Here is a 27,146-nt window from a genome sequence, read left to right as displayed (position 1 = left end):
ACCAAGTAGAAATAGCAATAATTTCCAGGATGACACTTCAGATTCATCCTTCTTCTTCTACTCCACCGTCGCATTTGACATTTTTTTAATGGAAGAGACTAAGTATGAGAACCAAGGAGAACAAGAGAACTGTTTATGGTTCAAAAAAAAAAAACTCTGTGGAAAATACTGTAACACATTTCCATAACCTAGTCCTTAGCATCACATCCTCAAGCAGGTATCATAAAAAAGTATCCTCGTTTTCTTCTTTTTTAAACAACAATCCATTATTCTGTAGATTATGTCCAGGGATTATATGATTTTACGTGAGTTTTTCTTCTTTCTCCAAAGGAAACTGCAACAACTGCAGTTCCTGTACATAATGTTGAAGCACCACATAGATAATTTTTCTCCAAAGGAAACTGCAACAACTGCACATAGATAATTGATCACAGATTTTCTGCGTGGTTTTCTGTTGGTATGTGGGTGGATCATTAGGGATAGCAGTTCTAATGGTGTAATACAGGAAAAAAAACAGTTCTGAAGTAGTTTATATGATTTGAATGTTTTATCGTAGTTGCTTTTTACACCCATCAAATCAAATTATTTTATCCACTATAGGTTTAAATTATTATAGACGGTGGAAGTTTGTGAGTGAGATGTGAAAAAAAAAGGTGGGGAAAAAACTTTGTTCCTGCATGTTTGAAATCCCTGTCATTTTCAATATTTAACACTCGAGGAGTCGGTGACGTAACAGGAATCGGTGGGTGTGAATATATAACAGTTCTCTTATCTTTACAGGTATATGGCTCTGTAACCTGTTTAACCTTAATGTCCCACATGAATGTACAGAATTAATCTGACTTAAATGGATTAATGGGTGAACTAATGGAAGAGAGAATTGTTGGAAGAATTTAATTTATTATCATTGCTTCATGCTGTACTGTCGCTTTAAGAAACTGTTTGCTTCTCATATTATAATCTAGTGTGCTCAAGACTGATGGAGAAATTACCAGACACAACCACACCCCCATTCACACCCACCTTCTTACTCCATACCCATCCATATACTCACACAAGATCACATGATATGTAATCTGATACTTTTATAAACTCAATATAAGAGCTGAGAAAGGGTGTGGCTACTCGCAGTTGATGAGGAAGCTGTTGTGTTGTCAGAATGAATGGATGAATGAAAAAATGCAAAAAGATGAAGGAATGAATCAATGAGTGGATGAATGAATCAGTCACTCAACTAACATGGACAAGTCAAATCACTACAAATTTACAGGAATTTGGGGCTACGTCCCATTACTCCAACACACCGCCGATACACATGTAGATATTTGAACACAACATTTTTGTTTCACGAAGTACCTTCACCTTAAAATATCACCTCAGCATCCATCATGCATTTGTGCAAGACTTAACTTCCAGTGACATGTTCAACTTGCTGGCAGTTGTCAAATGTAGTTGTTGTCAAAAGTGAGGGACTCTAGACAATCATTTTCAAAAAATCCACCAAATCTATGAAGGTATATTAAGATATACTATACAGTATATACTAAGATATCTGTCTGCGTATTTGTTCTATATGAAAGTATACATTTACAGAACAGGCAGAAAGGCTTTTGTCAAATATAATAATCTGATTTACCTCAATTAATCATGATTAATCGTGACTAATCCACAGTTACACTGTGATGAATCAGATTTTAAATCTGATTTAGCCTTACTTAGACCCAAGTAATACCTAAGCTACCTCCAAATTGAAGACGACTTCACATTGTCCTCATACTGCAGCAGGAAACAATGCAGTAAAAAGAAATACTTTTCTTTTATTTAGCCTTGTGCAGTGAACTGTTTATGGATGCCATGCTGAGCTGCAGCTACTGCTAGAATCACTGCAGGACCAGTGGTGAAATCATTACCAGACACCAGTGAGTTGTCGGCTGCTCCTGGTGGCAGACCATCACGGTGTGATTTGGACTAGAAAGAAAATTGTGACCATTTTGAGATTAGGTGGTCTAGTCCCCGGTGAATAGTTGTGAGCAATAACAACGATGCCACTGACATTTTTCCTGCAGATGTATTGTTTATAATTTATTCTCCATATTCTTTAATGCATCTCATATTACCAGTCGGGCCTGTGGTAGGAACTGTGGACGCAGTAATTGTCTCAGAGGACGCTCCCTGCAGAGGTAGCATAAAAAATGTTAGCTTTTCTTTATAGTTGATCTAATGCTGCTTCTGCTTTTACACATCTCCTGTGGTTGTGTTTGATTGGCTGCGGCCCTGACCGCCCTGGCCATGATTCTGAGGAAGGGAGATCTCTGCAGAACCCAAAGGCAGGGGAAGCCATAATATGGAGTATTATATATATATATATCACAGGTATATATATATATATATATATATATACCTGTGATATATATATATATATATATATATCACAGGTATATATATATATATATATATATATACCTGTGATATATATATATATATATATATATACCTGTGATATATATATATATATATATATACCTGTGATATATATATATATATATATATACACAATTCAGTGATTTCTATCATCTCTTTCAGACACAGAAACCAAAAATCCAGGCAGAGGTTGGTGATTATACTGAAGAGCCCAGTGGAGGACACAGAACACAGACACATGCAGCGGAAAAAAGCAATGTTCCACAAGACTACACATTCATTACTCAAAATAAATCTCCATTAAACAAACGTCATATGCATAATTAGTCTATAGGAACCATTATAATTGCGATGAGTTTCTCCATGGGCCGACCTATGTAAATTGTGATTGACAGCCGGTAAATGCAGTGCATAAATCTGGCTTCAGTGACTCTCTTAAAACACACACAAAGCCAGCAGATTGAAATAAATTAACTTGATATAAAAGAAAATGGTTTTTTTTTTTACCAATGTTATATTATTTTCTGGGGACATTTTTAATTTTAAATATATTTTTGTTAATAATATATCATCCTTTTTACAGTATTCTTTTAAATACCAGCGATTGATACCACTTACAACATTTTAGTTTTTTAAAGAAGTATTTGGAATTTTACGCATTTTGATTTTTATATACTCTACTCAAAGTCATGGTTCTCTAAATACTTTGAACTTCAGGACTGTGGTCAGGAAGTATTGCAGCTTAAAACAATCTACATTAGCATTAGCATGTGACGCTTCATTCAGGTACATTTTTGCCTTAAAATTAAAACATAGGAATGTTCATATTGTACCACCAGTAAAGGGACAGCACACAGCCTTCCCCCACTACCTTAAATGATAGTTGGATGGTTGGATAGATTAAAAAGGAAGTGTCTGTCTCCTACTGCATTACTGCAGCAGATGTTGCTTTTCTTCACTTAGCTTTTTACTGCTAATTACTTCAGATGTTAAGGTCATACAGCATTATTCTTCCTTCAAATATCTATCACCTGCTTGTCACACTTTCATAGTTATTATTATTTCTCCCTATATAGAGTTTGTAAGTTATCTCTAATAAATATATTTGCTCAAATCAGTTCCTGAATTCGAATAATTTTCAATTTGTGCTTGTGTTCAAACAAAGCATGTTTTGATGAAAAGAGAGACACGGCTTCGTCTCTTTTCATCAAAAAGTCAGAATGTGAGGAGTGTGGCTGCTGGGTGACCCCAGTGAGGTGACAATCCTTATATTCATGTGGAGATGGTGGAAGCCATTATTACCAGTCTGGCTTTGGAAGCTACCACTGATGTGCACCTTTCATCTCCACAGTCATCTCTTACAGAAATAATAAGCAGCCCTACCCTTTCTTTTGAACGCACCAGGTGGGGGCAACAGAGCAGATATGAAGTGAACAGATGACATGTGGCTGGAGGAGGGGCGGGGTCCTGTTTTTTTTTTTTTTGTTTGTTTTTTTTGTTCAAGCTGTCTGGCAGTACATATGGTAAAAGTGATGTCAGCATGTTGAATGCATATGCAAAAGAGCCAGACAGGTTGTATGTGGAGCTTCTTTTACATTTTAATGGAAATGCTGGGGCTAATAGATAAAGCTGTTGATAGAAAATAAGAAACGGCCATGCATTAACAATCAGGAACCAAAGGAGACAATTTTAGCAATCAGAACTGCCCTCTGGTAACCAATCTACTCAGAGGCACCTGACTTTACCATATATCAAATATAAGGATTTGACCCAGTCTTCTGGATGCTGAAGGGAAGCCTTAGGAGTGGCTGTTCTGATGACTCTTTTTATTGTTTTGCCTCAGGACTTAATCAACTGTTGCAGGTTTTCATTCACAAAATATGTTAATTTTGTAAACCCTGAAAGGACAGAGACAACAGACAATGACAAGGGACAGCAACTGATAACTGGACAGTCTATTAAAAGGACATCAGCAGCATCACTGGTAAATGTATCAAACCATTTAGAAAAAATAATTCAAATCTACCATGCCTTAAAACAGATGTGATGTTGTATCCAATTACTAACACTTTAAAATGGTATTTTAACATCATCATAACCAAGTAGCCAAGTAACCTCCTTCAGTCACACAGTCCACAAACATGACACAGATTTGAACAGTCCTTTAAATTGTTATGTATCATAGAACTATAAACACCGTGCTGTCAGAGTTCAGAATATAGGGCTGTATGTACTTCATGCTGCAACCAGGGGTGCTTTGGGTGCAGCCAAATCCTAGACCATCAGTAAACAAACACACAGTGACACTTATTTGCTGTTTGCTTGTGGTAAGCAAGCTAAGTACTCCTCCAGGGCAAACAGATATCATATACACCAGGGGTTCTCAAAGTCTAACATTGTGGGTCATTGTGGGGCTACAAGAAACACTGCCACTGCCTCATCTTCCCACCCTACGCACACATGCACATACCAACGTTACCTTTTCATTTATCTATAAAAATAATGAAATAAATGACATCCAACACCCATACAAGAAACTCCTAATACCTTCCTTGTTACCACCTGCTGTTTTTCCTCTTCTACATCAGAAAGTTTTCCCAACATTATGGTCCAGACCAGGACGCTACGTTCTCTCTGCATTTTTTGTGGTTTATTCGCCTAATTTGAAGCTCTCTGTCGCCCTCCAGTGGAGGCAAATCTCACATTTTGAAAACCTCTGGTACAAACCTGTCATTTGTCACCTGCTGAAGCCTCTGTGCCTGCACATGCGAGTGCGCTGCTCATATGCATTGGCAGACATAAGAATGAAATAGTGATGATTGACAAATAACAATAAGAGCTGATCATTTTTATAGGTTGAGAGTACCACATTTCAAATAGCTACAAATGTCATTTTAGACGGCCAAACTATAATTAAAAGTGTTGGTTAGTTTGTGACAGGTTCTTTTTAACAGTCTGGTTATGAGTCACCCTGGTACACAGCTGTAGAAATATGAAAATAAAACACCAAGTAAACAGTTCAGATATGTTCACATTTATTGTGCAGTGACTTTCTATATACATAAAGTTTGTACACCTAATTTACAGAAACGGAAATAAATTAATCTGTTAATTTTCTCTAATTCGTCCAGCTGTAGTGTTGCCACCCACAAGACACGGCAAAACATTGGAGGAGAAAAGCACAATTCCAACATGGCATGACACATGGCAGTAATATATATATTATTTATATATATATATATATGTCATAAAGAAGTCTGTTGTTTCCATTAGTGTTATATCTTCCACTCATCTTAAGAGGCAGTTGTTAGAGTTTCAGTGTATCCTAAGTTGTCAACTTGAATTTCTGACACATGGACAGTTTTGTAAATGTATATTCTACTGGTAGCAAGATCCAATACAGTCTCATCTCATATTTGAAATTATTTTTAGAGAGACAGTCAAGCGGAATAAAGGATAAAAATAATTCGTAAACCAGCCACGGGAACTAGACATACATTCACGGTGTGTATTTTATCATTTAATTTTATTTGAAAGATTTTTTTTAACTGCAAATAAACTTTTCATCTTATTATATTTACCCTGCAGATGTTCTTTTCACTCCAACAAAATTAAAGATGCATCGTTACTGTGACTTCTATTATTGTGCTACACACAGTATTGATCACTGACAGACACAAGGTTAAACTACGACTTGGTTATTAGTGTTTCCTAATTAAAAAAAACAAACTATCTCTAATTAGCTAGTGTTAAACTTTTTTCAGGGTGTACATTGTTGTGTTAAAATAATAAAAAATACATTTACCGGAGCAGCTGAAGGACACGCACATTAAAATGTGGTCGAGGGGAAAGAAGGTGACCCACAGTAGAAGTTCTATCTTTCTTATATACACTGACTATTAATACAAGCGTCAACCGGCTCCATTTCACTCTGTGGGAACTAACGTCGGGTCTGACGATCTAATGCTAACTTAATTATAAAACACTAACGAGAGTGACATGCCTATGTGACACTAAACAACACATGGACTCCAGCCTCCGTTGACCAAACAGACACACAGAGCAAGAATTTACAGTATACACTGACGGGTCTCAAGCACCCAGAAGTCTAAGCTATCAGAACATGCAGCGTGTGGCGAGTCTCTGCAGTGCTGTTCAGGAGTTCTGTTGGTGCTGAACAGCTGCGGGGAAACCCAGAGTATTTTTATTTACTCCTTTATTTTTTTTACTCTTCTTGTAAGAATAGAGTGAATTATAACATGGCTCTGCTGTTCCATTGGCCACACACACTCCACTGATCAACATACCATACAGAAACATCCCATTATTGCACACCAGCACTGAACTACCATATGTTCATGCAGAATGCTATGAGAAACTGGCTAGAGTCAAATCGGAGGTTGTTCGCTATGTGACAGACGATCGTGGTTTCCTTTGGAAGACTAAGGTACATTGTTCTGGAGGGATTTAGAGGAGATGTCACTACGTGGCACATACTGACATGGCTGCTGCGCTAGGGTTATGAGCCGTGGTGGCAGAGAGACGTGCAATGATGCTGTACAAGAAAAACATTATTAGGAAACCTGACACTGTGTGACCACGGCTTCATTACAGTACCTTTTAAAGCCTTGGCATACTTTCCACACGTGTGTACTGTATCTCTAAAGATCTACAAGGATCTAATTTTTTATCGAGTCATCCATCCCTGTCTGTTTGTCTGCACAGATGTGCTTATTCAAAAGCTGCATTAGGAAGAGCATTGGGCAAAACAAAGCGTGCAAATATCACATGTCATTTTTGACTGGGACAATTCCTGCAAAGGGAGAAGGGACAGTGACCTTTGTGTGTAGGAACTTTAGTCAGTTCTTGACATCTGGTCACAGGGATCCAGTCCTGGACCACCAGAGACGTCATAAGGACAGTGTGCAGGAACTATGAAATGAAACAGACATTACATAGTTCCTGCAGACTGTTCATGGTTAAATCCTTCACTCTTGTCTCACTATATATAAATACCGAACAAGTCATTTGAATTTTTTTAAATCACTCAAGTTGATTTGATTGATTTTTCAAAAACTCTGATCAGCTTGTCTTGATCCAGCCATGGTCCAATTAGTCCATAGGTGAGCTGAGCTTTCACAAAGACATATAGCTGAAAAATATAGCATCTCTCTTCTGACACAGGATGTGGAAAAGTATGACCAAGGCCTCAGTTAGTTTAAAAAATAGTGTCAAAGATAACTGCACTGAAAATATAACAGAAGCAACCTCTTTTTCATAGCATGTAAACTACTGTGCACAACCAACATTCATAGCATTGTTTCTGTTAAAACACAAAAATAGTTAAGATGAGATCAAATAACCCCAGCAGTGAAACAAAAGTGCCGGGTGTACATACGTTTGGAGATGAGAGTTTTTTTTTTTTTTTGCATAAAAGTAAAGCTGGATTAAGAAATAAAATGCTCTCTTTAGAGACACATTCCTCCAGAAACTAATCCACCTACTGGACTACTAACCAGACAAGTCAAGTTGTCGTAAGGCGAAAGAGTGGCGGTGAGATGGGAGGAGGTGAGAGTGAAGAAGGAATATTATGATGGACCCTTTGTGATTTAGAGCTTGTGTAATCTTCTGTCTGGCTCAGGGGGACTGAGAGCCTGACCTGTAGCTCTTGAAGCTGCCCAGTAGACTCTGCACCCCTTTCTTGACACGTCGAGCCACTGAGTCAGCAGGAGGAGTGGGCAGGCAGGAGGCCAGGCTGGGTGGACGTGCATCCAAACACTTCTGGTAGCGCAGCTATAAAATACATAGACAAGCGTAAATTCTCTTCAAACTAAACACAGTCTGCTCATAAACAACAGTGATTCACCTCTGTGTTGACTTAGCTGTTGACTGTAAGACATCAGCAGAACAACTGCAATTCTCAGAAGGCTTTTAGATATGACCTCATCGTTTGACTCAGAGTTTGACTCACCATGCAGGCCGCCTGTACAGCCTCACTCAGACTGGCAGCATTGGGATCGCACCAAAACATGTGACAGATGAAATCTTGCGGACCTTCTGCCATGATGAAGGCAAAGGTGTGGACGTCCTTGCCAACACCCATAAAAGACAGGAAGCGAACCCTGCACTCTGACAGAACCTCCTCATTCTGGACATAGGAAAAACCAGATTAAAAGATTAAGAGTCTAAGTTCAACCTCAGGCAGCATTGACTTTAATCACTGCATCAGGTTTGCCAGTGGAATCTGACATTAAATATTTTAAATGTCAGCTGATTGCATCCCTTGTTGAAAAGGTTTGAATCTTTACCTGTCTTGAAAGTATTGTGAGGGTTGCTGGTGCGACATTGACGGAGACGGGGGTCCAATCGTTCTTGTCTTTGCTATTCATTGCTGCCTCCAGAGCATCATTGACCACCTCCACACCTGGGAATGTATGAAAAACAATCTAAAAAACACCATTTCTAAAGCACCTGCTAAAAGACACAAAAACAATGTTAATTTAACTGTTTCACGATTAACTTGTTTTCTCACCAGTTGGTTTAGCCACCGCTTCACAACCAAGGTAGTAAACATTAAAGCGCTGAACAAGTTCATTCTTAGGAGCTGGAAACTCTGTGTGAAAAATAAAAGACTTTCAACAATTTGTTTCTTAACTTGAATAATGATGATATTACAAGTCTTGAATCCTGACCTTCAACAGGGATGACCATGGGTTTATCGAAGCTGTGTCTGCCAGCCCCGGGCCTGGTTGCCCTTCTCTCCATCATTATCTGAAGGTAAATTAAAACAGAAAACATGCAATCTTGAAAATCCATGGCTCGTCACATTGAATTTATAACGAAACCAAGTTAAATGCAATAACGACTGACCTTTGAACACATCTCATGTAAGCTGGTGGCGATGTTTTTGGCAGGCGAGTCGCAGCGGAAAACGTGACACTTAAGAACTTGGGTCAGGTTGTCCCGAGCCACGTATGCAAAGTCCCTGCAGGTGAAATTAGAAAGTAAAGGTCACAATCACAGGTGGAATTGTGAATGGAGCTAAAAAATTAGGAGTCTGTTTCAGCAAACACTCTGTGAGCAGACAAAACAAAAAGACATACAACTCTGCCAGTAATTACACAACTTAAGAAGCAAAAGTAATTTAATGTACCTTTCCCTATTGACGATGAAAAATTGGAGCATGAAAGGAAGAACAGGGTGAAGTTAGTACACAGTAACATTAACAGTAGGCAAGAGCATGACAAATCACTGTGTTTCTGTGCATTACTTGAGACAATCCACCAGGGGGAGGCAACGTGCAGTGAAATGTTTTCACAATCTAATAAGCTTGTCACTGCAGGTATCTTTAAGACTGCTGAACTACACTATATATATATATATAAATATATATATACACACTTTAATATAAATAAAATTACGTTAAGTTTAGCTATAATATAAAGCAGCATGTTAACACAACCTAAAATGATTAGTTTGAAAAAATAAAAAATAACAGAAGCAAAGAGAAGGACAAAACATTTCGGCTGATATTTGGTAAACAAAGATGATCTGACAGAATATTTTTACATTATAAGAGACAATATAAGGCAATATTTAATTATAATAAATAATTGACAAACGGTTTAACAATGACAGGAACACCCATGATAAGTGACAGTAAATGAACAAAAGTATTTCTGACTCCTGTCTTGAAAGAGGATGTTTGTTAGGGCTGACTGACCTGCCATTGTCTCTGCCCACACCCCAAACTCTGATGCTGCCAATTGGCTGAGCATGAAGCAGAGTCTGGCCCAGCGGGTCAATCAAGTTCATTGTGTCATTTTCCAAAACCATCAGCATGTCTTTACCCTGTCACAGCACACATACAAATATGCATTCATTCATTGGAAAGATTTCATCAACTGTCTAAAATTAGCAACTCCACAACTAATACTTCTTAATATGTTTTGCAAAAGACACTGAGCTGCAACTTGGAATTTCACCACAGGATGTTACCAAATCCTACACATTGTGCCCTTTAACCTCTACCTGGAAAATACACTCACCTCTCCCCAGATTCCAACAGTGTCATGAAGGTTGTGTTTGTGGTACGACAGCTGTCTGATGCAGTTGTTGACAGCAATGCTGCTCTTGCCAGGAGCCATGTCCTCTTCAGACATTTCAACCCAGCCCAGTGAACGCACTGCAAAACACTGCAAGTGCAAAGACGCAGCGTGTTAGAACAAAGCAAGGCTGCACAAACGAGGAGGAAAACAGTCGACAGTGGAGCTGGCAGAAATACAGAACTGTACGTGTGCATCAGCTTCTTTGTGAGCACCTACTCACAAAGCTTTGTGAGATTTTTAGTTGTGGAAAGTACAGAATTATTAACACTATTGTGTCATATTAAATACACAAAGAAAATACCTTACAACTATACTTTAGCAGAGAGGACATAAGTACCAGGAACTAAAGCAGGTGTCTGAAAAATACTGACAGAAACACCTGTCTGAAATCTGTGAAGGAGGCCTATAAAACAGCACAAGTTAAATATAGAGATGTAATGAGGGCATGTATCAGAATCTATTTCACACTAGCAGCATACCTAATGTTAAAGTTACTGCACATAAAAATGTTTTTCCCCAAATCAGTTTTATAAAGATAGCTTAGCAGGCCACAGGAACCTGAGATTAGAACTCACAACGTGCACATTTTTTGCACTTAGCCAAGTAACAAAACACAGATGCTATACATGGGGTTTGCAAAGTCCTTGATGAAGAAAAAAAACTTGATCCTTTATTAAACTCAAAATCTTTCTTGCTTTAAACGTCAACACTGATTTACCTTTGTTTCTAAGTCAGTGAACAGTGGTGGGAGCTTCTCATCTTCCTCAGACTGGGAACAATTGTAGCTGTAGAAAGAAGTAAATAAACAAGGCCAAAATAAGTAAGTAAGAAAAGGCTGAAAGAGCAAAAGGCTGTTATCAAGTCAAAAATCTTATCAGACTACACATCTGCAGAAACAGCACATACTTTAGGTTAATGGAAGCATAGCGTAAGGTCGCTCCCTCAAACTCCTTCAGACTTTGATCAGATGCGACTTCTGCCTCCTCCTCTTCCTCCTCCTCCTTAAATAAAAAAAAGAAAACAATTCTAAACTTTCAGACAGACAGATAAAAATGTTTTAAATATTTTACATTGAATGTACTATTTATTAGGGACTCTTAGTTATTTACCACTTCATCCAAAACATACCTTCCACAGTTCTCCTTCTCCTTCAGCCCCTTCATCTGTGCTGGAAAGGTGAGTCCAGGATTCCTAAACATAAAAAAAATACAAGTCATTAATACACAGAGGTTCACAGACTAGTGTGTGTTTGACTAGTAGAGTAGTTAAAACTCACCTCGGGCTCCTCACAAGGAGTTGTCTCCAGGGACATAGAGGAGGACATGATTGAGTCAACAACTTTACTAAGGGGAGATGGAGGCTCCCACTGGGTGGTGCCTGTAGGGATATGCCAGTAGTAAGTGCCTGATGTGTCACGAACCCTCATCCAGCCTGAGGGCAAGTCCGTGTCTGTCTCAAAAGCATTGGAGTCCCAAAAGGACTCTGGGGAGAACAAAAAAGCAGAAACACCGAGAATGAAAAGTGTGGTTGAAACAGTATTCATGGAGAATGAGAGATGTTATATACAGTGGGATTTAAACATGGGTATAATGAATGATTATTATCAGTATGAGTTTTTTAAAGACATACATGGTCCTTTATTGAGATTTATATTTGTTTAAATAAAGGCTTTTTATTGAGATTTATATTTGCTGAGCATCCTAGAAATATTTGAATGGTGAGTTTGTGGTGTGGAAATATTTCTGTACTCTCTAGGGTTTACCTTTGTTGCCATTTGGAGAGCTGTCAGCAGTTGCTTCCTGGGACAATCCAGGCCAGTTTGCCTCTTCATCACTTGGTGTCCCATTCATGTTGGAAAAGAGGAGGCAGGCATTTCTCCCTCCTACACTCCCTTCTCTCTGAGACTCCACGTCACCCTGTTCTTCTGATACTTTCTCTCCTCTGGTATCACCCGTTGTCTCCTCGTCATTTTCTGCATTCTTTTCCTTCTCTTTAGCCGCCTCTCCTTCCTTTTTTTCTGTGGACTCCAGAGTATTGATGAGAAGTGGTTCGTTGAGGAGGTTCTTGGACTCCTCCTGGCTAAGACCTGGGCTTATTGCAATTTTAGTAGATTTGGTCTGCTCCTCATTTCCTTGTTGTTCTTCTCTTGTGGTGTTGTGATGAGGGAAATCATCCTCGTTTCCATTCTGACTGATGTTGCAGTTATGGTCTTGTTCCTGCTGGTTCTCAGCTACTTTCCTAAGCTGATTCTGGCCTTCTTTGACCCACTTTGCATTGTTACCAGTGGTTTCCTGGTCACACCAATGGCTACTGTCCTTCAGTTTGTTCTTCAGCTCCTCATCTTGCTTTTGTTTACTCACAACATATGGGACATCATCATGGCCTCCCATGGTAACTGCCCATGCAACTGCTCTGTTGGATGGAAAAATAAAGAACCTTGATTTCTCGAGAGGGCTATTAGTAGTTTAAAGTTTTATTGCTACATGTGATGCATTCAGTATAAAACTAGTGACTTAATCTTAAAGGTCAATTTTAAAAATCCAATGGAAGATTTAGTAATAAGAAGCCAAGTGGTAAGTGTTTAGTACATTGCATTTATCAAATGCTTTGTTAAAAGAAGCTTGAGAGATAGAACCACCATATTCTACAAATCAAATGCTGCACCATGTACAAATGACATATTATAGGCCCTTTATGCTGCACCACATCCTAAGTGCAGATCTCCTTTCGTCAAAGAGGCCCATCCTGGACTCATCCCGGTTACAGGTGGTTCTGTGATAGTGATATGCATGCAGCCCTTGGCAGCACCTATTTCAAGTCTCTAGGCCAAAAACCCTACAATGCATTAGAACTGCAGGTGCACAGCCAATGATCCTCCATGCAGGTGTGAAAAGGTTCTACCATAAGTAGTTTTACTTCCAGTACGCAGGTCAATTTAACACTTCAACACAAAAATAGGTCTGCTCTCTAAATAAAGTTAATTGTGAATCACATTTTATTTTCATATCAAATATAAAACATCCTTTATAAATCGTATCTTATATTTATTAATTAAGATGTGACAGTGTCACACATGGGCCTGTGGTTTGCCACACTATTGATTTTTTGTTTGTTTGTTTAAAATATATGTTACGTAAAGCAAAAGCTCCTGGCAACGTTTGTATTTATAGGATGAGGAGAGTTCGATTTTCGTCTCTAGCAGTTACCCCTTCGCGGTTGCCTGAATATAAGTTTTTTCTGCCCTAATGTGAAACGCACTTCAACACACTTGCCTTGCTCATCTATCACGACCTTTGTTTACTTATATCTTGGACTGAATATTGAGACCAATGTCTCGTTTGGAAAATCAGTCCCGCATTTGTAAAATCCACCCATCTATAAAATCAAACTAGGTTTTCACAAGACATCAATGTTTATCAGATGCCACCGCAGCAGCTGGAAATAACGGGCACCGTCCGCCATCACTGCCGTCGTCATTTTAAGCTAGGCTAATGCTATCTTCAAACAGGGAGATGGAAACAAGGCACAGAGGCTGTGATTTATCAAGTCTATGCAATTTTTAAATTATTTTTAACTTACCAGTTCCCCCAGAACCTCGTTGTCGAAATATTCGGTGTCAGTTAACTACATATTTCCACAAACCTTGGTGCCTCTCCGTATGCGGTTGGTGTTTTCTGTCAGAGGGCTCGGCTGCTGATGGAGGGCGAACCTGCGTCACCGATTGACGTCACATCCCCTTACCACTGCTAACTCTAAGTAGGCTAAGTCACGAAGATTAAAATATAAAATCACAGTAAGAAAATATTTTTTATTATTATTTGGAATGCTTTAACATATTGAAGCCCAAAATTTATCCATTTTACTAATAATATTAATATTGTAAAAATCCTATATTTTTCTTATATAAGGTTATTGCAAAGGATAAAGGGCAGATAGACATTTTATAAAACCTTTCTCAGAATTTTAATATAAACTGATTAAACTACATAATTCAGAGGAAGTCATGAATAATATAGTGAACCTTCGGCTTCTTTAAATGTATTTGGAGGATGTGCACAAAACTCAGAAACCAAAGTCAGATGTCTGTTGCCAAGATTTTGGAGAGAAAACCAGACTTAAATGTAAATTTCAGATTATAAAAGACAGAATCCAGACTTTTAATCATGGGCCCCAACTAGTAGAAGGCAACATTTAGGCTCATGATCACAATCTGAATTTATATATTTTATTTAACCAAAGGTCTTATTACCAAACCCGACAAATGGTAAAATCACCACCACAAATACACACTTTCACGTCTTCCCAAACATTTCTTTTTAATATACTTATATATAAATACAAACATTTGTTTAAATTCTTTCTTGATTTTGGCTTAAACTGTGACTCAGCACAAACAAGCAGGCTGGTGGGGGCACAAAAAGAGTTAGAAGAAACACATAATCAAATGAGACAAATTTTGATTAAACTTAAGGCTCCAAGTAATAATAACAATAAGAAATACAAGTTGTAAAACAATGGATTAGATAGTGAGATATTAATAACCTCCCTCGATGTCTCAGTCACAGTTGGCGGCAGCTTTAATTCACAGAAAAAGTAAATTCTGAACTTGGCGTCCAAATAAAAAACCCAATTGTACTTTAAAATAATAAACTGGGTGAAGTATGGATTTAAAGAAACACAAACACTTTCAGCATGAAAATGACGAGTGAAGTGCAATTACTGGTAATAAAAATGGGCTAAAATGATTTGGGCTGTTGTGTCTAGCAGAATAGTTCTTAACTGTAGGGTAAACCTTTTACACAAACACAGTTGAATGAGGCTTCAGCTGGTAACGCCACTACAGTGTACATTTGTTTCCATGTACAGCCAAGCCTAAGAGAATCACTCTGCTCTCATCAGCACTGTTTACATTAATCTTCTCAATGATTTCATATTTGCATGGTTTAAGATCTTTGACATGCTAGCAGACTGTTCTCGAGGAAAACATTATATATTTTTACTTTCAATGTCAGAAGCTTTAGGTTAACATTTTATTTATTTTATTATAGGGTAGATAATGGCTGGCATAAATAATAAAGTCTACATAAAATTATGGCCTCAAATAAAATTAAGCAATGCAACAAACTGCCATGCTGATCTCCCCTGGTGATTCAGTGGATTAAATAAGACCATACTGCAGCCACATGATTGTAGATTGCCAAAACAGTCAACACTAAGCTCCGGCAGAAACCGTATCAGCAGATCAGTGACAGGATTGTCACTAAATAACAACTTAATATCACAGTAACAAAAAAATATATAAAAAACATTTCAGCCAGATTCATCCAGAAGCTACAGTAGCGCTGAATGCAATGTTAGATGAATGAGTTTAAGGCAATACTGGTAAGCACCACACCACCAGATCAATCAGAAATCTGGAATACAGAAGGTATCCAGTATATTATTAGTTCAGCACAGACTGGCAGGAGTAGGTGATAAGAATCACTTGTCCTGCATTTTTTCCAGAATTGGCACAATCATGTCAAACTTGGGCCTCTTAGCTGGGTCTTCGTTCATGCATATCTTCATGAGCTTGCAAATGTGGGGCGAGATTCCAGGTGGAATTGTAGGTCTTAAGCCCTCCAAGGCGATCTGCAGAACAAAATTAAGACATTCTCTAAATTAATATTTCTTATTTATCTTTATATAATATAGATATATTTTTATGAATAGATAAACAAATAAATTATTACAAATCTAATTAAGATGTATAATATTTGTACAAAAGATTTAGAGCAGCGACCTTCATGCCTATTTCCATGTTGGATAGGTCAGCAAAAGGAACCTCCCTGGTCACCAATTCCCACAGCAGGATAGCAAAGCTCCACATGTCAGCAGAGCGACGGTTAATGTCCTCTGGCTTCTTCTGCAAGGCTGAAATCCACAAAGAGAAAATCATTGCAGTTTCATCAGCAACCACCACAGCCACAGTCCCAGCAGGAGCTGTTTATTTATTCTTCAGACTTTGTGTTACTATGGAGCGCAAACAATGATTACAGATAAAGAGAGGAATCTAATATTACCTCGGTTACTAAACAGTAACAGACCAAATTATATAGTGTATAGAAATTGAAGAATCTGGGTCAACTCTGTGTTTAATTAGGAAAAAAATCTGGAAATAATCAAAAAGTACAGTTCTTCACCCTTTTTCCTAAAAAGTCACTCTTTAGTGAAAACAGATGGAGAGTTACACTATTTCATCTGTCTACAGCCTGTTGAGCAAGTTATTGCTTTATGTTTCCAATCTCCTTATATGATAGTGAGAAGTACTGTAAGCTGGCAGTTGAGGAACTCTGGTTTGTGGCTTGGATCCTTTTGCAGACCGAATCGCATTTAAAACATAAAATAAACATAAGCTGCATCATGCACAGTCTCTGTAATTCTAGTCTGACTGGTATGTTTTGGGTCAAGTGGTCTGACTTCAACAAATTTGTTCTGCATTATTCAAACTGATTTGTTTTAATGTCTTTTGTTTAGTTTCTAGGTTTTTCCAAGGACATAGAAACACAGCTATTCACGTAACATCAGGGACTTTACACCCTTCACTGACCACATCACTGGGTATATTAGATTGTTCAACTCTTGTTGGAGTTAGATCTAAAAACCCAACCACACTGCACCAACTCCAGGCATTTGGCAACACCAGATGCCAAGATTAGAACCACGTATCAGAAGTTTAACTTTTAATGTAACATTGTTGTAAGTATTAATTAATTATGTGTTTCTGAAAATACTACAAATACTACTGCTACTGGGGTACCTTTGCTGATTATGAAAGTAAAAACCCCTTCAATTCAGTTGTGCATCTTGGGAAACAATCTTGGGAAACAAGATCAGCTGCTGATTTGCAGCCCGTTTCATGTTAATTTGGATCTAAATTTGTCAGAAAATATTTTCAGTTGTTCAACTTTCTCTTCATTGATTGCACAAGAAAGTTCTATTAGCAAAACAATTAGCATGACCTTAAAGCACCTGAAGAGCTCATTACAGATTTAAATCTAGCGTACTTAACAGGCTCTTTAAGCACCTATGGCTTTTTACCTCTGTTACATTACAGTTTGTAGTTCGCAGTGAAGGTCTTTTTTTAGCCACATTTGTACCTTATCAACAGCAGCACTCCCTACTCTCAATTTCATGGCTCGCTACACACTATACGCATGCTGTTTCTATGGTAACTGAAGGCAGCATCTCTTTATTCCATGCAGCCATAGCCATCATGCTCAATGCACTCTACTGTAAAATTAAATTCTCACTGCAACAAGAGATCCCTGGTCATTGTCCAATTTATATCATGTTTATCTTTCCATCTTGCTCAGATTTCACTGTATCCAACAGAGAAATCGGCTGCAGATTATATTTTCCTCAGAGACAGTCAATGGAAACCCAGCATCCATCATTTGCGCTGCAGCCTGTGTTGCTTCTGCTGTCACTTTTGATCTGAGCTATTTTGAGAGATGCGTACCCTCAGGGGCCACCCATGCAGGCGAGTACATTCTACCCGGACACTGAAAGGAAAACTTGACATCTGCCATGCTGATCCTGGCTGTCATGTCTTCATCTATCTGTGGAAACAAGGAGAGAGACATCACATTAAAGAGAAGGACATGTCTTCCAAAAACAGTTTGGTTGGAACTGTTTTTGCAAGAAAAGCAATTTTAAACTAATGTCTTCTTACCATCACACTTTTGCTGTTGAGATAGTGGCGAGGGATCATAGGTTCAAGCGTGTGCAAAAAGGCCATTCCACAAGCAATGTCCAGTGCAAACTTCACTGCCTGTGTGTGGTCCACCACAAAGTCTGACAGAAGGATGAATGTGGAACAAATAATAATAGGTTTCAGCCAATTGGACTCGTCCCATAACCACTGAACATAGCAGCAACGTAATGACAAGTTAAAATGAATCACAAGTCTCTCCAAACAACCTGGAGTGATGACAGATAAAGACTTTTGTGACCAAAGCAAAAATACTCACTGGTGCCTTCATGCAGCACATTGTAGAGGGAGCCGTAAGGCATCCAGTGTGTGATGATGTGAGGGTCAGGGGCGGGAGGAGACTGACATGCTCCCAACATGGGAAGAACATTAGGGTGTGAAAATATCCTGAGATGGAGAACATAGAAAGGAGGGGACACAGGAGAGACAGACAGACAGACAGCATGGATGATTTGTCATAAACAGACATCTTGTGCTTGATGTGACAAGAAGTTACATAAAGTTTTGAACAAACTTGATGCAAGAATAATGCAAACAGACAGATGAAATGTAACAAAACCAAAGATTGGCAAAAGAGACTGGAAAAAATATCCACCTGAGCTTGGGATACTCCTCGTTAAAGTCTCTACTTTTCCTTGTGGTCCAGTCGCGAACCTTAAGCACCTTAATAACAATTTCATTTCCTTGCCAGCGCCCTTGCCAAAGCTATAGAAAGAAAAAAAGAATATGGAAATTGGAGTAATTACAATCTTACTTCAGCAGTTACAAAGAAAGAAACTTGGCCATTTCCAACATGTGGCTTTGTCGTGCTGTAAGCAAAACAAACAACTTGGCATGGCAAACTGGTTCCCAGTTTTGGGACAAATAAGGGGCTCCAATCTGTTTTGACTCTGCTCAAATCTTCACCCATGGCTTAAGTTTTACCAGCAGCTGTGACTGTGAGTTAAATTGTGTGACTCTGCAGGTATTTGAGTGCCTGTGCAAACATGAATTTTATACTGCACCTTCACCGGGCGCAGGTTAAGGAACTACTTCACAGTGCATAGTACTTGTAATGATACTATGGCACTAGCTGTTAATATTTTTTTCAAAAATAATGCTGTCCTGAAACTGTGCAGTTGTTTTCATAATTGAAGCTCATATTTCAGAGAAATAAAACAGCAAAGTGTGTGACTAATAAAGACTGCTCTGGTTTCTTGCTGAAGCAATGCTGCACAGTTATGCTCACTGCCTCACCAGGACACTGTCTAGAATATTACAGGCACAGGAGTACAACTAAACTAGCACTGCAGGCAGTGCTGCCTTTATTTCAGTGAAATATAGTGCCTCCATAATAAGTAGGTACATTTCACTCATCAAATGGTCACAGCATGACTGTGATTACCTCTCCTGATTGGTTCTCATTTATTTTAGCAAGGAACACCAGCTGTTTATAGTCCACTCCTGCATGTTTGTTCAAAGTGCCATTGCCTAAAAACACAAGGAGGAGACAAACAGATGGGTTAGTTCAAGTTCAAACAACAAGATCTCGTCATTCATGTTGAATTTATCATAGAGCTGAAGGACTCACGGGGTCTAGTTCGGGTAGTGCCTTTCCAGAATGTATCTTTGAAGGGGATTTTAGTCATGTTCTGTCCCATTTTCTCAGCCTTTTCTGATCATTAGAAATATAAGACATGTAACACAAATTAAAGAGAAACTTTAAAAGGTTAACATATAGATTTCTGTGGAAAGATAAGCCATATAAATACCTCTGAGGATTTCACGTAGGTGAGGTTTGGCTTTGTCCATTGGAGTTTCCCCATACTTGTTACAGATGTTCACTTGTGCCCCGTTGGTAACAAGGTCCTAAAAATGAGGAAAAAAGATTTTTGTCACTTATTAATTACCATGAAGGAAAGTAGAGTAAGAAACGAGCTTCTCCATTTACACCACCAGGTGGTGCACCAACCTCAGCCACTTGGTCTTGCCCCCAGAAGCAGGCATAATGCAGTGGTGTGTTCCCATGCTCATTAGCTGCATTTGTATCTGCTTTGCACTGGATCAGCTTAAAAAATGAAGAAGGCAAAGACGGAATTAAAAGCAAAACAAGGCTGGTCACATCTTGTTTGGGCTGTATACATGGATGTGGGGTGATGTTGCCAAGAAAAATCATACAAGTATGACTATCCTGTGGACACATACCAGAGGTATTGAGACACTACTAATATTAAACTCAATAGTTGCCTGGCAGCGACTCTAAATCAGACACTGCAGCAGAAGCCTCACAATATTACAGCAGTTCTGTCAGCTGCTGGAGGTTGTCATTCTATCTTCAAACCACTGAAATGAAAGCCTTACAACATTTGTCATTAAGGCCAGGTCCTGATCTATTATTTTTACCTCGACTGCTCTACAAAAAAAAACATTGTACAGGTACAAAGTAAGCCACTGGACTCTAACCCTTAAACATTATGCATTATGAAGCAAATTGGTTTTTTTTTCCGACAGGAGCATATAGTTTGTTTTTGCAACATTATGAGGCTTATTCTCAGCTTGACACCGATTTATCTGCTATGCTTGCCCTTTAAATTGAAAGTGCTGATGGTGGAACAGCAAGAACAGACAGGACAAAATAATAAAACCACTGTTCAAGTGGAATCAGCTTAGATTTCACAATAGCCTGTATTAAACAGCACATAAACACCCTGTAAGGCTGGATGTGAACATTGGTTTTGAATGTCACTTTCAGGATTAGCAGTGTAAATTATTTAAATAAATGCAATAAATTCACAGCTTTAGTAAAATATCAAAGGAACAGGAATAATTCAACAATAAAAGTGCAATGATTACAATTTACAATTTAATTAGTCAACAACAAACTACATTGTTGTTTCTGTTGCATAATTAAAGGGTAATAATTCAAATAATCATTAGTTGAAGCCCTATTGTATGTATGTTTACACACTCCTTACCTTCCCCACAATGTCCCGGTGACCATGGCTAGCAGCAAGGTGGAGAGGTGTGTCATCACCACGGTTCATGACATTAATTCGAGCGCCTCTCATGATGAGCATGTCCACCACGCTGGAGCGGCCCTCTCTGCATGCCCAGTGCAGGGGGCTAAAGCCGTGGTCATCTCTGCAGGAAGACAAGAGCATGAACATTCAGCACAAGCTACTGTTAAAATCAGCATTTAGTACAACAACAACTGAGGAAAATCGGCAGTAAAAACGTACAAAGAAGGTGTAAAAACAGTTCAAGGAGACATTTCAGCCTCTTGTGTCACTATAAGGCCAACCAGGTTTTTTTCTGTTTTGCTTGAGCAATCAAATGTTCTTTTTCAAAAACCCAAATAATCCAAGGTACCAACTCTAAATGGTTTTTGACTTATTCTGTACTAACTAATTGTATATATGTGACCTTTTTTACACACAAACAGACTCTTTAGCTATTCCTCTGGTGAATAATTACAGCACCATCAATAAGTATAGTAGGATGGCTGACGTATCTGGCGTTTATTTTTATTTTTCAAATGCATCAAATTTGAACTGAATTAAGTCTCTGGCTAAAACAGAACAACAGTTAGACTTCAAAGGTGTAGATGGAATACAGCAGAAATAATGGAAGAGAATTTGGAGATAAAATGGGGTAAAAAAAATGGAAGAAAATCTGTGTTACTGTCTTTCAAAATAATAACAAAGCCCTTAACAAAATTCTGAAAAAAAAAACAAAAAAAAAAAAAACAAGGTTAATTCTAAAAGACCAAATTCGTAGAGGCTTGAGAGCTTTACTTTCCTGAACTTTGTTTTCTTTTGCAGTGCTGCAAAAGATTCAGCTGCTACTGATGCGTAGAGGCTTGAGAGCTTTACTTTCCTTCTTTTGCAGTACTGCAAAAGATTCAGCTGCTACTGATAGGTACTGTAGTCTTTTACTACAGTACACTGTTGTATTTTGAGTTGAAAGCAAATTCATCAGGCCTTTGTACTTCCACAATCTCTTATTTGGAAAAGGGAAGTTTTGACAACATGGGCTGACACCTAACAGCTCACAGTCATTTGTATCTAACTGACTCCAACGATGACTCCAAAATGACACCAACACAAACTGAGTGGTTAGAACACAACGAAAGCTGTAAGTGGTGTGATGTCAATAAAAATATGTCCATCTGTGCATCCATGTATTTCTCTCTCCAGTTACCCATTTATTGTCTACACTACCTCTTACCCCCACTCTCCAGACTTAATTATTTACTTCAAACTCTGAGCTGCACTCAAACAGCTGATGACATCTGATAGGGTTTCCCAAATTTTCCTTCATTTTTACAGATATAACAACTATGAAATCCTTCTGTTTCTTTGGAATAGTCAAACTGCCTAATGATGCCTTTTGAGAGCCAAGAGTTCTATCAATGTGCAGGAATTTGAACCCTATGCACCCACCGCCATCAATTCACTGGTCTGTATTCACACATCCTGCAGTGTTTGGTTGAAAACAACATCAAGAGCCCCACAGAGACACTTTGTCCCAAAACACTTGGTTTTTTGTTCATCTGGGCGACCTGCTATAGCAGCAGCAGTTCTGCTCCCTGAGCAATTTCCTCCCTGACCAAAAGGCCAAACCCTAAAAACGAATTAGCCAAAGACAAAAACTCCCATCAGGCTTACTCACACAGGTTTATAGGGTACTTGTAGGGGTGCAGTGATTCAACTGTGTCGGTCCTGATACCTGGTTGTGGACTCTTCCTATTTCAGTTCTTCTTATATGTGATGCTGTCTTGTGCAGTTCAGGTAGTTGGGTTTCAGAGAAATATCCATGCTATGACAAGCTTTACTTTTGCTTATACTGTTTAAGCATGTGGAGGAACCTTCCTTTTCCTGAGAAATTGCAGTCAGTTGGAGAAACACGTACTCTGACGGGACGTTTTACCTCTTTCCTATGTAGGCCTGTGCTAGCATGTGACAAATTTGAGCAATCCTTTATGAAAAATGATGATTAAATTGCTCACTGCAAAAGGTTTTGGAACATTTTATCTCCAGAATTTCACATCTAATTCAACAGATCAAAGATTATAAAAAACAATCTTCTTCATGCAAGACACCAGCAGTCATGTGCCAGTGAGTCTACTAGTTTATGTGTGCACTACTATTCAGGGACATTTTTATAGTGGAGATATTCCACGTAGGCCTGATTCATGTATGCAACTATAGCAGCTGGAGCACCAGGGTTTTCTTGCCACTCACTCCCTTCAGTCGGGCTGTGGTAAATTATTTCAGGAACTTCCACCTGCCAACAGAGCTCAGTTTGGCAGACGGAAAAGCCTGAGGAAGCGCCCCTGTCTGCACCCTGTTCGTCTATGGTCTATGAAATCCCCAGCAGGTCATATAACAGAGCTCAACTGAGGGGAAGCGGACGAGCAAAAAAATATATAACCTTGAAAATTTTAAGCAGTTGGTCTGACATTTTTAAAAAACAGAACAACATAGTGATTCTGCAATTGTGGCTCAGTTTGTATGGTGCAAACCTTATAAATTACTGGACATGCAGGTGGATTTAAACCCACAATATTCAGCAGCCAGTAATGGGAATTCTTTAACTACAAAATAAATAGCAAACCATCATAATCAGACCACATTTATCAAACGAAATAAATAAAACAAACATAAAAGTGTTACATTGAATCAATCCACGGACATTGGTTGATTACTCTACAATGCACACATTAAAGGGAATTTCAGACTTTGTCATTAACTACTGAAGTGTAAGGAAGTGTTGAAAGGAAATGAGTGAAGCCAGCTGAGAGCACTAGGAGATGAAATCCAGAAATATTTAGAGGGGGGAGTGATGTTATGCTATACTGTAGCTCAGTGTACATTCCTTTTTTTATACTGTAGCTCAGTGTACATTCCTTTAAAAAAAACAAAAAAAACAAACCTATTAGGCCACACAGATATCCACGTAAAATGACTGTCCAGTCGCATTCTTCCCCCGTCTTACTCACAACAGTATTTCTACTCCCACCTCTGCTTGAGATTTTTGTTGGTGGTAAATGGTTCCCTTAAGGCCTACGTGTTATTCCTTGTAAGGAGATTCAGCATTCCACCACTGCTCTCTGTCTGGGCTCTAATTCAGAGTAAACACACTGTCATTGAGAAGAATATATCTTTACAGAAATCCGATAAGGCAGACAGTAGTAAGTTTGGAAAATTAAAAAAAAGCATGTACGAAAAAGAAAAAAAAAAGGTTTCACCAAGTGATTTAAATACATCAACCAGGAGGAGGAACTTGACATGTAATCAGCTAATGGGTTTGACACACAGGAGGTTCTGTGTAGCTGAACTGATCTGAAGGAATCACTGTTCCAATGACTGCTACAATTCAAACATTTAAAATAAAAACAATGTAAACAAAACTATAAAAAATAAAATAAATCAATACTTTTATATGACATAAAATCATTGGGCTTCAAAATGGAACGACACCTCTTTCTGCTTTGGTAACAACTTGTGTTGAGAGCTCTTCAAACATCGCATGTAGCTTATTAAAGATTAAAAAGGAAAGAAAAAAGAAAAGAAACTTTGCACTCAAAACGAATGTGTTGCCTGTGTGACTAACTACCATCACTGCACATTTACTGCCTTTTATGACTGTGTGTAAGGAAAAAGGCTCAATCTCAGGACACAATATCTTTGGGGGGGGGGAATAGACAGGCTCATACCACTGCCACAGTGCAACATCTATGGAAAACCTAAAGAAAGAGTATTGTATAGTTTACATTTTGTTTTACTTACCCTTGGTTGAGGTCATTCTCTGTGTTGTCCAACCATAAACGAACTGCTACTGCATTGCCCTCTCGGCACTGAGTAAAGATGTCATCCATTTTAGCTGGGGTGTTCTTTTTGAGGGAAACCCCTCTGATTAGACTAAGAACTAAATTACTAACAGAGCCTGACCAAAAGGTTTTAAACAAGTCCTGGCCACCATCAGTCTCCCATATGGAACAGTGAAGGACAATTCAGAGATGATCAACAGCTCACGGAAAACCTGATAAAAGTGACAATGAGAAAGAATTTACAATTTACAACCATGTATTGGATAATATCATCATATCTGTTGTCATCATACCCACCTCAAATGGGGGGGGGGGTATGTTGACAACACATTGCACATTGTGCAACACATTTTTATGCAGTGTCAAACCAATCCATGCTTCTATTTTACTATGCCATAAGTGTTAAATATTTAAACAAAACAATATCCAATTGGCTAATTATAAGACATGGAAGCCAAGTGTGTAAAAATACAAATGTGACTGAATGATGCAAGACTAACCAGCATCACACCCTAACTCTTAACAAATACGGACAAACCACAGCACAATATCCTACAAGGTTTATAGTTTTCTGTAAAAAAAAAAAAAAAAACAGACCCCTGAACTCTATGTTCATAAAAGATTAACCTTACAAATATGCCTATAGTTAGGCTATTTGAGTTGCATAATTATCAGGTCATGTGGCACAAAACGTATCTTTGATGTCTAAAAAAACAGCTCAAAGAGCTTGCGAAAAAGGCGATTGCAGCAGAGCGGTAAACAACTGTAATTTGAATGAAAAACGTATGAATAAACCAGTTCATTTAATTGAATAGTCGTTTTACACTATTAAAACTTGGGCTGCAGGCTAACTTTTCATTAAGCTGACGTGCAAAGAGAATTTAGCTTTTTCCTTCACAGTTTTAGCCGTCAATATAAACATTGTAGTCACATTTATTCTTATTTAGTCACTTCTACTCTTATTCAGTCAAGTGTATTAACTAACACCAGAATTATTTAGCTGCACTGCTATCGGGGGCTAATACAGGGTAACGATCAATGGAAGTTAGCAGACAACCCATTCACCTCCTGATGAGAAAATATGACTTGTTTCAAGAGAAAACATAAAATTAAAAGTATCGTAATTTGTTCGTGTGTTTATTACTATTAAATTGGCATCCCACGGTAAATACATAAGCCAGAGCCAGCTGGGTGCTAACATGCTAACACACTAATCAAGACGCAGCGGACCGTCGTGTTTCTCATTTGACGCTGAATGAGACACACACACAACCACTCACTTTATGGCCCATTCTGGTTCAAACATTTTAATTTTATAATAAACTTACCGTATGTCTTCACCTGTTACAATGTAAATGTCCAAGTGAAGGGGAACAAGTTATTAACGTTCTGTTCTAAAATCTTCAGGGGGTTCCACACCCTCCACGGTGTCTACGTCACAGGTACCAACACCTTCTACCCTCTACTGGCTGTACAGCGAACTGCAGGATAAAAAATGACGCCTCCGGGGATATATTTTTCATAATTTGTATAAAACATTACTAGCACAATGTCTGTTCTGCACTACCTATATACATGTGTATGTAGACATACTTCAAGCAATTACTCATGGCGTACAAGCTGTGTACTCTGCCAAGCAACGACATTTCGTTGCCAGACTCACTGTTTTCTTGTGTTTCTGTGCAATGACAATAAAGAAAGTCTAAGTCTATATTTAATATATGTAAATTACGGTGAACAAAGAATCCAGTAAATATGTTAAAATCGTTACATTGGGGTTTCTATGACGTTTTTGCAAGTAATAGTTCTGTGGGTTCCTCTATATTTTTCCTCTTTGCAGTTGAGTAAATATATTTGTACATACGGTATTTTCCATAGTAACAACATTAATTGTATTCGTATTTGTATACAGTATTAGTATAAAGAGAAGAAGGAAGGTTCATGGATGTAATGAGAAATTTTAGATGGTTGGTGTACAGTAGGGTATAGCAGAGGAGGGAAGATAAAGTAAAGTAAAGTTGAGGCAGGTAATCTGCCCTCTAATGGGAACAGT

The 27,146-nt window shown here is 38.4% G+C and overlaps 2 protein-coding genes across 4 annotated transcripts; both read right to left on the bottom strand.

Moving 5' to 3' along the window:
- Positions 1-5,434: 5,434 nt before the first annotated feature.
- Positions 5,435-14,295, bottom strand: apbb1 (amyloid beta (A4) precursor protein-binding, family B, member 1 (Fe65)). 3 transcript variants are annotated; one of them, XM_008309093.3, is made up of 15 exons: positions 14,109-14,265; positions 12,292-12,941; positions 11,806-12,011; positions 11,658-11,720; positions 11,436-11,530; positions 11,248-11,314; positions 10,470-10,616; positions 10,145-10,272; positions 9,575-9,580; positions 9,292-9,406; positions 9,114-9,192; positions 8,954-9,034; positions 8,730-8,845; positions 8,393-8,569; positions 5,435-8,214 (listed from the first exon to the last, which is right to left on the bottom strand). In XM_008309093.3, the coding sequence occupies exons 2-15, from the start codon at positions 12,917-12,919 to the stop codon at positions 8,059-8,061; spliced, it is 2,064 nt and encodes a 687-aa protein (XP_008307315.1). In that variant the 5' UTR covers positions 12,920-12,941; positions 14,109-14,265; the 3' UTR covers positions 5,435-8,058. The 3 variants fall into 3 exon arrangements, with proteins under 3 accessions (XP_008307315.1, XP_008307316.1, XP_016887528.1); XM_017032039.2 differs by having other exon boundaries at positions 8,059-8,214; positions 14,172-14,295; XM_008309094.3 differs by lacking the exon at positions 9,575-9,580.
- A 524-nt stretch (positions 14,296-14,819) lies between these two features.
- LOC103378043 (integrin-linked protein kinase) lies at positions 14,820-26,572 on the bottom strand. Its single transcript, XM_008309092.3, has 13 exons — positions 26,422-26,572; positions 25,053-25,305; positions 21,237-21,402; positions 20,234-20,329; positions 20,034-20,130; positions 19,853-19,936; positions 19,667-19,752; positions 18,878-18,987; positions 18,542-18,669; positions 18,244-18,365; positions 18,031-18,130; positions 16,312-16,442; positions 14,820-16,160 (listed from the first exon to the last, which is right to left on the bottom strand). Exons 2-13 carry the CDS (start codon positions 25,139-25,141, stop codon positions 16,011-16,013), a joined length of 1,359 nt encoding a protein of 452 aa, XP_008307314.1. The 5' UTR covers positions 25,142-25,305; positions 26,422-26,572; the 3' UTR covers positions 14,820-16,010.
- Between the last annotated feature and the right edge of the window lie 574 nt (positions 26,573-27,146).

This window comes from Cynoglossus semilaevis, chromosome 4 (genome assembly GCF_000523025.1).
Source record: "Cynoglossus semilaevis isolate Cse_v1.0 chromosome 4, Cse_v1.0, whole genome shotgun sequence".
Taxonomy (NCBI): Eukaryota; Metazoa; Chordata; class Actinopteri; order Pleuronectiformes; family Cynoglossidae; genus Cynoglossus; species Cynoglossus semilaevis.
Note: the sequence above shows the minus strand (reverse complement) of the source record. Positions and strands in the feature narration are given on the sequence as shown.

Excerpts from the sequence above, each read along its gene's own strand:
- apbb1 (XM_017032039.2), bottom strand. The coding sequence starts at position 12,919 with ATGGGAGGCCATGATGATGTCCCATATGTTGTGAGTAAACAAAAGCAA. Across the intron at positions 12,012-12,291 it reads CTCTCCAAATGGCAACAAAG|AGTCCTTTTGGGACTCCAAT; the intron begins GTAAACCCTAGA and ends TGTTCTCCCCAG. Across the intron at positions 11,721-11,805 it reads CTCCTTGTGAGGAGCCCGAG|GAATCCTGGACTCACCTTTC; the intron begins GTGAGTTTTAAC and ends TTTTATGTTTAG.
- LOC103378043 (XM_008309092.3), bottom strand. The coding sequence starts at position 25,141 with ATGGATGACATCTTTACTCAGTGCCGAGAGGGCAATGCAGTAGCAGTT. Across the intron at positions 19,753-19,852 it reads CACTACCCGAACTAGACCCC|GCAATGGCACTTTGAACAAA; the intron begins GTGAGTCCTTCA and ends TTGTGTTTTTAG. Across the intron at positions 16,443-18,030 it reads TGCATGGGTGGCCCCTGAGG|CCTTGCAGAAGAAGCCAGAG; the intron begins GTACGCATCTCT and ends TGTGGATTTCAG.